Genomic DNA, 10,816 nt, shown 5'->3' with positions numbered 1-10,816 from the left:
TGAGCTTAACAAATTGGGCTTTCTGTGTATTACAAATTTGTTACTACCCAAATTAAAATTCATGTGAATTTTTATCGTTTGGGTATTGCTTTTTGGTTGTGATTTCTTAGTCATTGTCTTATGAATCGCTGCTTTGGGTTCTGATTAAAAGATATTTTTATTTAACAAATATGTGATTTATGTTGTTCCAGTCGGGAAGCCATGTGGGTAACAGTAGTCTGATTTGCTTTCTGTTGCAATACGAGAGAGTTTGTCAAAGTAAAGGATGATTGTGATGCCTACCATTATGCTGACAAGTGACAAGCGTTTTATGTTGTTTGAGTCATAATTGAGATATTAGAGGGTTTGTGAAAGAAAAGGCTCATTCTTATGCTCACCATTAGGCATTATGTTTTGGTAGATTTTTTTGCTCAGTGTGTTTATTTGAAGCCTGTTTAGGTATGGGATAACATTTGTGAACTACATTATTTCTATGCGAATCCATTGGATTCAGTTGCTGGTTCATCTTCATTTGTATGTGATAATGAAGTACCATGACTGTCAACTGTTTTTTCAGGGATCCTACCTTTACTCACTTGTTGCTAGTTGGAATCTTTTTATTATAATTGACCTTGCTCTAATTTTTTTTTTACTGTACACTTCCCTCAAGCCGTTGGGAGACACAAGCCCTTGGGAGACAGGGTGCTTGTTGTAACCAAGACAGCAGAGCAGAAGACCACAGTTGGTATTCAGTCGCCTTCTACCGCTCAGACTAAGCCACAAGGAAGTGAGCTCCTTGCTATTGAGAAGGGTAAGACCGTCGGAAAGGCCCAAGTCGATGTTAGTGTGAAGGTAATGATTAACTCAGCTAAGGGTATTTATCTTTTGTGTGTCCATGGTTTTGAATTGACATTAACAATTGTAAGCTGATTTGTTGGTAGACTGGTGCTCAAATCATTTACTCCAAATATGCCGGAACTGAAGTGGACTTGAATGGAGTAATCCATCATTTATTGAATGACGATGGCATTGTTGGTATTCTCGAGACCGAAGATGTCAAGGATTTTAAGCCCCTGAGCGAACGCGTGTTAATTAACGTCTGTTCCCACTTTACATAGTCATATTCTTCATAAATCTAGAGAAATTTAAGGTGTCGATATAAGTAAAGAATGGCTTGGGAGAGTAATAAATTGGAAAAACAATTGCACGTAAATTTTACAGGGGAGGGTTGGACCTTGCACTATGAGGCACCATAGTAGTATTGGGTTCATGTGAACATGGTTTCTTTTACCTAAGCAGGCAATATTTTAGATTGGGGTTGTTACTCGTTGCATTATTTTGGTTGTAGTATAATTTGTGATTACATATTTGAGTGATTGCCTATTTAATAGTGGTTCTTACACATGATCGTGTTCAGGTTGAGGAGGCCGAGAAGGAAACTGCTGGTGGGTTACTTCTAACAGAGGATAGCAAGGAGAAGCCCTCCATTGGAACGGTAAGAAAACTTCTGTTTTACGGGTTTGAGTTACACATGCATTACCTGCTAGGTTCATCTCAGTCAATATCCATGTAAGTCCTACCTTTGAGCTGTGTACAAATGTCCATTTAGAGTGCTTCAGAGTATACAATTGAATTGTACAAATTCTTATATAGGTATATCAGTTTGCCCTTTCTTTGTACATGTACTATGTAAGCTGATGTGACCTGTGCCATTCGAAGCAATAGCCATGATAATTTTACACCTATCTTGACATTTACTTAGGAAATTCCCCTCTATGTTTTTTTATCATAGTTTGTCCATCATGAGTAGTCACTGTTTTCTTATAATTCTGCATATAAAAGGTCCTTCATTTCAGAGTTTACAAACACGAATGCAACACCTGAAAAACAAATCAAGCCATCAAGGAAGTAAGTCATGCATATATCTTTTAACCTTGCATAATGATTGTTTGGTTAGTTATTCATGAATATCAATTTGGTGACTAACGGGGAACTCATAAGAACATGTGTAACTTCAGTTCAGGGTAAATACTCATATTGATTCATCTTTAAAATACAACCTATTTAACAAGACAAGGATTTCAATCATAAGTGTTATGTATTCACCTAGTTGCCGTAAACCATGAATCTAATGTCGGGTCTTTACAAAAGTTCGAAGATTGGTTCTGCTAGATCATTTCTGCAGACCGACATTTCTTTTTCTTTTTATTTTCTTTCTTGATTGGCAAAACCTGCGGTCTTCTCAGCACCTTGCTTGTCACTAGTATATGCGCATACCCATTTTACGAATCTTGCTATAGTCACCATCTTGCGTAATCTATATATACTCACAAGGCATAACTAGTATTCATTTCTGCTTAAAGGTCTGGACCTGAATCAGAAGTAATTCAATTGCAGCGAGAGCTTAAAAAAAGCCTTCCGACCAACTTGATGTGTGTCACTCTCTCCTAGTTCTTATTTCTGCTTATGTTATCTGTTGTGTTTTCATATTTTAACTTGATGTATGCGTAATGACCCTTGTCGTTCTGTTTTGCATTAATATGAGCAGTTTCAACGGAGCTACAAAAAGCTGTTGGAGGAGAAGAAAGTGGGGAGAAGCAATAATGCTTGCAAGCAAGTCATTATCTACACAAATCTGGCAGTGTGTTGAGTGATAGAATAAATGACTTGTACTAGTGTGAATTTTGAGTTTTTATTAGTGTTTCTCGGATTTTGAGCATAAGTGTCGATTGAATTCAGCTGTAAGTTGGATTAAGTGTAACTTGACACAAACAATTGTTTAGGGGAGAATTTGAATTACGATTGGGTGTATATCTATTGGATTAAATTCATTGTTTTTTTCGAACCCTTATGCAGGATGATTAGTAAACTGTCCAACCAATGAGCTAAGCTAGCTACATGCTCGTGATCTCTTCTGATTTGGTGATTCTAAACTTGGTTGCTGAGACAGGTTTGACCGACCAAAATTTATTTTGACTTGCTAGTCTGTGGTCGCTTGAAGTAAATAGCTACTAACCTACTACTATGGAACTCGCTATACAGAACTTGAGAAAAGTACTTGAACAACCAAAAACATTATTTGGTAGCTAAGAAGTAGCGGTAACAGGTTAGCAACCGCTAAAACTTATGGTAATCGGAATTTTGGTTGCTTGACTGTTAAAGCGACCAAAATTTTGGGCTCTTGCTAAGATTTTGGTTGCTCAAACTAAGTTTTCTTGTAGTGAGGCATACACCAACGTATTTGAATCCCAACAATCATTTTGTATTATTACATATCGTCTGGAAGTTCAAGGGCCTTGTCATTATTTTCTGGTGGTAACGCTCCTTGGTTACGCATATTTGAGCCTTAGATTGTTGCAAGCTGCAATCATTATAATCCTCTAAACACGCAAGCCGCTTATCAAACTTTGGTGCATGTACTGAAAATCAGTTTCAGCAAAACAAGTGCAAGCACGAAGAAGAATAGCTTCAAAAAATCATGTGCCTTCGTTGTTCCTCTCATCACACAGTGCATATAACCAACCTTCTTGACCCGAATCCTTGAAGGAATGCAACAGAACGCATTTTGCTCCATTTTTTATTTCGGTTCACCTTAATAATTATTATATCAGTATGTTGTCTTGACTCTTGATTAGCCTATTGGAAATTTACTAGCCAAAGGAATTACGGTTGGTAAGACCGTAAGTAAAAAGTGAATAACTCGTCAGCATTCTAGGCAGAGTGCCCTACTTCTCGATTAATTTTACCCTTTTAAGCAGAAGACAAAGCGTAAAGTAGTCATTTATGTCAATCTTTTACCATTTTTTCTTCTTTCTGGAGCATTCAACTCTATAACATAAAAGAGCGATTATATTTTCCAATAAATAGAACATTTGGCGATAAAAATTAAAACACCCATTTGGATCAGAGGTGACATGAGTCACATGACATCAAATGAATGAAAGCCAAGCTGTTTTTCACCAAAACCATGAAGTTTCAAAAAAAAATTAGTGGCGTAGAACTACATGTCCCTAGAAACAACCCTTATTCAATCGAATAGGCCACCTTCTACGGACCCCTTGATCTAGATATGCAGGTAGCCGATAATTTGCAGGTCTAGTATTTGGATCCCAAACGATTACGTAACTCCCCCTCCTCATGGACAGACTATTTTACGTGATGACACATTACATACTTGAAAGTAAACATCCCCGTCTGTTCAAGGAGAAATAAGAATACATTAATATATAGAAGGTGGAATACATTAAACACAAGTTTTTATTTCACCAACTGTAGGATCGAGCAAAAGAGAGGAGAGCACAACGCGGAAGCAAATAAAACGACTACATTGATAATCAAATTCGGTGTACAATTCTTATGGCTCAATAGCCTACTTATAATCTCACAAACTTGATAATCACTCAAAGAACTTTACTAATAAAAACAAACTCTATATAAAATACACTTCTATAAACACAAAGAAACTCTAAACATAGTAAAACCCTAAACACATCAACCGACACAACTTGCTTCTCAAGTTAGCTCCAACTTCCAGATATCGCATAGTGTGTCAACAACGTATGTTGATCCAACTTGACTGCGTCAACTGCAACAGTTGATCCACTTGGACTGTATCAACATCATATGTTGATCCACGAACCAAATCACCATATCTTGGTTTAAATTCCAACACCAACTAAAATTATAATTGCGGAGAATTCATGAAATCTGGATCATTAATACTACAGCTTGAGGTTGTTTATTTATAAAATCAGTCTAATCTAGAGTTCTGGGAATCTATATTGTAAAAGGCGAGCGCCTTTGAGGCTTAAGCGCCAAAGGCCCATTAAGCGCTGGGCTGGCGCCTAGCAAAAAAGGTGTCATAGTAAGCTTGTAAGGTGCACTCTTCCAACTTTTCCGCGGCGCTAGGCGCTAGGTTTGGCGCCTCGCCTTGCCTAGCGTCTTTTACAACATAGCTGGGAATAGTAAAAATGCCAATAAGAATTCAAGTTTTCTTATGCCAACAGGAATATTAGCTGTTCTCCGACATCAAGTTTTACTTTTTATCTTTTTTCCTCTTATAATTTCTCATAATTTACCAAGTTGTTTTGTTTTGCCTCAAGATTTACCAAGCAAGTAATAAAATTGTTTGATGTCGATGTCACATGAACAAAATATCAAGTTTGCTGGAACCCTAATGTAATTAAAATGACTTGCATAAGATGATTAATCCAAAATCATGATGTTTTTTAAATCCAAAAATTTCATCCATTAATAATTTAATAGTACTAATTTGTCTCTCACTTTCATATAGGACGACTTTTTTGCATTTGCAGGTTTACACCAATCATTCAAGTAAAAGACCATATATTGGTTCCAAATTTGTTCACACTTTTCTAAGGAGTGTATATTTCACATATCTTTTTGATTGGTTGATTATCAACCAATGGTCCCAACACTCTCCATATTTAGAATCACGACCATCGATACATAATTCTCTAAATTATATCAAGGGTAGAGATTGAAATGTTACGTGCACACTCTTTAAGGAGTGTGTACAAATTCGGACTCATATATATTCATCAACCAATGAAATCGTCCCGTGAAAAACAGATAGTCCCTTGCCATTATAGAAAATAACGGTTTTCTAATGAAAAAGACGAAAAAAAAGGGTTATTTTGTTTTTGGTACTCAAGTTTTGTCCAGTTTTTGAGTTTGGTCTAACATTTGTCCAGCTTTGCGTTTGGTACTTGGAATTGATGTTGACCTGCATTGACCGTATGAAAACTAATTTAAATTATTTTAAATAACTTTTAAAATAATTTATCATTTAATATATTTATGAATTGACAATTTTATCCTTCGTTTTGTTAAATGATGGTGATTCATATTCATTCTTCATTCCAGTTCTCGTCTGGTACAGAGAAGAAAAATTTGTTGAACCTACAACCGTCGGAATTGACGGTGATTCAAATCTGTAGTAGTTGCCGTTGTTGATACTTACAAGAGTATGGGAGGTGGTGAAGATGAATTGAAGAATTGAAGATAAGTCCAAGAAAATGAAGTTCTGCGATAAAATTAGAGATGGGTTTACATGATTCTAGGGTTTGAAGAAGTTAGGTCCGAAATTTCAGATGTTGCGGAAGGAATTGATGAAGTATTAAATATCAAATTCTTATGGGTTTTCATTAGGTTGATTGATTTGTTGTCATGGATTATGGGTTCTGCTGAGTGTTGAGGGTGGTGTTCGAAATCGAGAAAATTGGAGAAGAAGATAATGATGTTGTTGGATTAAATGGCTTTGTTTCGACGAGGTTGATTAAATCAAACGATGGGTTGTGATTTAATCATTTTGATTAGGTCTGACTTTCAAATGATTTTATGGGTTCATGAATTGTATTTGCAGTCTTTGAGGCGAGTATGCAGAGTCTTGAACGGAGAAGAAGACGAAGTAGAAAATGGATTAGGCCAAAGGAAATGTTGAATCATGACCGTGAGATTAATGTGTATATATTTTAGTCATTAGATGCTTGGCCCACATTAGGGATATATTTGTAAACTCAAATAATTAATTTTATCAAATTGGTTAAAAACTAGTGATAAACAATCAACGCAGGTCAACGTTTATTTCAAGTACCAAACGCAAAGCTGGACAAATGTTAGACCAAACTCAAAAGTTGGACAAAACCTGAGTACCAAAAACAAAATAACCCAAAAAAAATAACCCTAAACAACAGTCTTCATGGAAACAAAAATAAAATCAAAAGAATAGAAGAAAAAATGCATAAATTCATCAAGTTCAGGTCAGTGGAAAAGTCGGCAATGTGTTAGATAAAAAGAAGTGCACAAAGCTTACAAATCTAGAACATTGTTGAGGATGGTTGTTCCATCACATATGCATGTGGATTCCAGTCATACTCAAAGCAACAACAACACTTCAATTCCTAGAACTGAGAGGAGTAAATCACTAGCAAGTCATCGGGTATTTTGTTTTCAATAACAAAATTTCAAATTTGATTAGTATTCATTTAGATGACGAATCAATTTTTGTCTGCATAAATAGATATAAGGACAAAAGTTACACGTTGTCAGCAATAGTTTTTTCGGAGACCAATTTTTTCTCCGTCGATAGGAAATAATCTATTTGCGACAACAATTTGTTTGGATACCAATAGTTGTAACGGCAAAATCCATATTTGACGGGCATTCATTTCGGAAACAAACTAATTTTGTCAGTGTAAGATACATTCAGGGACAAAAGTCTCGGATTGTTAGCAATAATATGTTTGGAGACTATAATTTTCCTTTGTCGCTAGAAACTATTTCCGTGACCGAAATAATTGGTCACAGAGAAATATTTAGAGGCGGAAACAGGGTTGGTCACTATATTTGGTCCCAAAAAAAATATTTTGAGACGGAGACAGGATTGGTCACTATATTTGGTCACAAAAAATTTCAGTGACAACCTTAAAGACTAAATTTACCATTTGTCGCGCAAAAAATATATATGGTGACCAAAAAAAATTCTTCCCTAAACACTAGATTTGTAGACAAAATTTTATTGGTCACGTAAAATTTCGTCACTAAACGTGTGTTTTGTTGTAGTGCATTTCGACATTTTTTATGTAACAAAAAGAAAAATGCATTTCAGCAACTAAAGTCACTTCGGACTCTATTTCTTCATCACTTGATGCATCTTTGAATTATTTCTTTAGTGTTCCCCATCCTCTCAGTCTGATAAAAAAAATAGACAGAAAACAGAAAAACCAAATACATTAATTTATATTTATTTATTTATTTACTTTTGATAATCAACCATTAGTATTTCATTCCATTAAGAAACGTTTACATGATGGTTTTTAAAAAAAATAAGTACAATAAAAGATGAAAAAATACAATAAAAGATGAAAAACATAAATGAATTGCGAAGAGAAAGACCGATCCACAACGGTAGCATCCAAATCTTGTACAGAGAGATTGGAGAAGGAATGATTTGCCCAAAAACTCATGTTTAGCGAGAAGCCCGGAAACTCTAGATCTATTATTCTGTTGAAGAAGAACTTAATCTTGCCTCCGTTAAATCGCCCGATGTACGTACTTGTATCTAAAAACCCAAATCAAGAACAAATCTATAAAAATAAACACTATAAAAGTGTAGTTAAAATCGCTATACTAGCGAAGAAAAGAAACGCCCTAATAGTGAAGATAACTATTCAAAACGTAAAATAAACCTAAAACAAGAAATCTTTGCTCGGATATTCCTTTATGGGTTAGACCTGAGCAAAGGAGGAAGAAGATGATAAGTTTATCTTCAAGGTTTTTGAGAAGGGAGAAGAGAAAAGAAAAGAAATTAAGATAATTGGGTTTTAGCCTTATACATTAATATTCACCTGATAGTAAAATTCATCATCACACAAGATCGTCAGGAAATAATAAAGTGGAACAGAAGAGAACAACAAGTCAATGTGCAGAGCTCAATTAAACTCAATTGACTCCCTAATTATGATATTAAGCTGGAAAAAACATCGAACTAATACATCAATATTCAAGTTATAGTGAAATTGAATCTATTCCATACCAGAACCATATCAGAGTGAATCAACGAAGTACGGTTGAAATTTTGATTTAGAAATTTACCTTCAAAAGAAATGCCTCTGCTCTTGGTTGAGGTGGTAAGGGAAGTAGAAAACACTTTGAACTTTTACGTGTAGATTTCATCCTCTTCTCCGAATCTTATTTTTTCAATCAATGAGAAGTTTTTATTCTTAATATCCATTTCAAATCTATGTTTTCTAATCCTTGGATCATTCAACATCCGGTTACATCCTTTGCATATCATTCTCATTGACACTATCGAAGCAAGAGGGAGGTGGAGAGCAATATCCCATATAATGGATATGGGCATAATATCAGACATGTTTGTTTCTTACTGAAATAAGAATGCAAATGGGAAGGAAAATAGATCTGTGGAATGAAATATTAATCAAAGCCTAGTCTCTCTTCTTGGTAGTGTAATTGTTGGTGTGAACTAAGAAGAGAACAGTAGTAGATGACGTTTACAATATTTGAGTCTAGATATTAAAATATCTCGTAGTTTTGGGGCTTGTAATTACACCTCTTTCAAAATATTGGAATGGACTTTAAAACATCTGATCTCAAAAGCTTGATATAATAAAACTCGATTAGCTACAGTCAAGATATTAGAAGTTTTCACTTATAAGAATGTGTCTCATGTGATAAACAAACATATATTTGTATGCTATAATGGAGCGATATTTCTTTGGTTTTTTTAATCATGATATTTACACATATATATATATATTCTAAAAGATGATCACAATCGAGTTGACGAGTCAATATGGGATAATTAGAAGGGCTACAAGCATAAAGAATACATTTTTTCCGTAAACTATAACACCAGTTAACGTGAAACCCATGTTTGGAAACAAGTTGCATGAGTTATCAACTTCTAGTATCAAAACTCATGTTGCAACACATACAGTTCTATGTACATGAAACTGGATAGTATCATTCTTCCCTTCTTCCCAAAACATGCTCGCCGATGTCTGGATACGTTCTTATCTTTGAACTTACATCCATACATCTTCGCATAAGCAAACCAATGTAGATGTTGTAGTCGTAATGATAAAAAGAAGTATCAAACTTAACCATCCTCCTGATGTATGTGAATATGGTACTGATAGTATCCCTACTCCTGAGAGGGATACATTACGAATAGAATGCGGTTAACTTTATTAAGTACTCTAATAAATTTAAATGTATCATAGGAAAAAAATATTCGGCATTAAAATCACTCCCACATCCAGTGATCATCCCCACTTCGTTGGCTCGGTAGTAGAGTTAGGAGCCACTTTCCAGGGTATAATACCATCGATGACGGCACCTAGCAGCATGTTACGTGGGGGTGTACCGCATGTAAAGAAAAAATAAAACTCACCGCATAATGAATTGATGCCATTGAAACAAGTCTTAAAGAAAGTATAAGATCCTACAATAAAATTCTTCATCACACAAGATCTTTCAGAAAATATATAAAAGATTGGAGTAGAAGAGAACAACAACTTCAATGTGTAGAGCTCAACTGAACTCAATTGACTCCAGATTTATGAACTTAATATTTAAAAAAAATGAGGAAATCAAACTAATGCATCAATATTCAGGTTATAGTGAAACCGAATTTATTCCATACGAGAACCAAATCATTGAATTGACTAAGTACAAATGAAATTTTGATTTAAGATTTTACCTTCACAAGAAATGCCTCTGCCCTTGTTTCAGGTGGAAAGAGAAGAAGAAATCTCTTTGAACTTTTATGTGTAGATTTTATCCTCTTCTCAGAATCTTATTTTTGCACTCAATGAGAAGTTTTTATTCCTAATATCTGTTTCAAACCTCTGTTTTATAAATCTCTGATCATTCAACATCTGGTTCTATCCCTTGCATACCATACTCATGCATAAACACTATCGAGGAAAGAGCGAGCTGGTGGAGAGCAATATCCCATTGTTTATAGGTGGAAAACCGTTTCTGCTGATTTTGTTAATTTTGGATGTGTGGGTGAGAAACGAATCTAAACCCTAAAAATGTACTGCACGGGAGTACTTTTGATTCGAGAGATCAATCTGTACAATCCTGGCCTAAACCAAGAAATGGTCGTTCCAGGCTTGCTTCGGTCACAAAGTGAAGGAGAAGGGTTGGTCTTAGGGAGGGAAGCGAAGAAAGTGTTGAGACCAGAATAGTTGATTTTGAAAATGTGGGCGTTTTGTGACTTGTATAAGAAAGTTGAACTGGCTAGCTGGATGAAAAAGCTATCAGATGATTTATGGATGTTGTATTG

The 10,816-nt window shown here is 35.1% G+C and overlaps 1 protein-coding gene across 1 annotated transcript; it reads left to right on the top strand.

Annotated features, from left to right (window-relative positions):
- The first annotated feature begins 533 nt into the window (after positions 1–533).
- On the top strand, positions 534–2,583 carry LOC113340629 (20 kDa chaperonin, chloroplastic-like). The gene is made up of 6 exons (XM_026585753.1): positions 534–546; positions 650–831; positions 921–1,076; positions 1,397–1,474; positions 1,937–2,003; positions 2,528–2,583. The coding sequence occupies exons 1-6, from the start codon at positions 534–536 to the stop codon at positions 2,581–2,583; spliced, it is 552 nt and encodes a 183-aa protein (XP_026441538.1).
- Positions 2,584–10,816: the final 8,233 nt, after the last annotated feature.

This window comes from Papaver somniferum, unplaced genomic scaffold, assembly GCF_003573695.1.
Source record: "Papaver somniferum cultivar HN1 unplaced genomic scaffold, ASM357369v1 unplaced-scaffold_22, whole genome shotgun sequence".
In the NCBI taxonomy this organism is placed as follows: Eukaryota; Viridiplantae; Streptophyta; class Magnoliopsida; order Ranunculales; family Papaveraceae; genus Papaver; species Papaver somniferum.
Note: the sequence above shows the minus strand (reverse complement) of the source record. Positions and strands in the feature narration are given on the sequence as shown.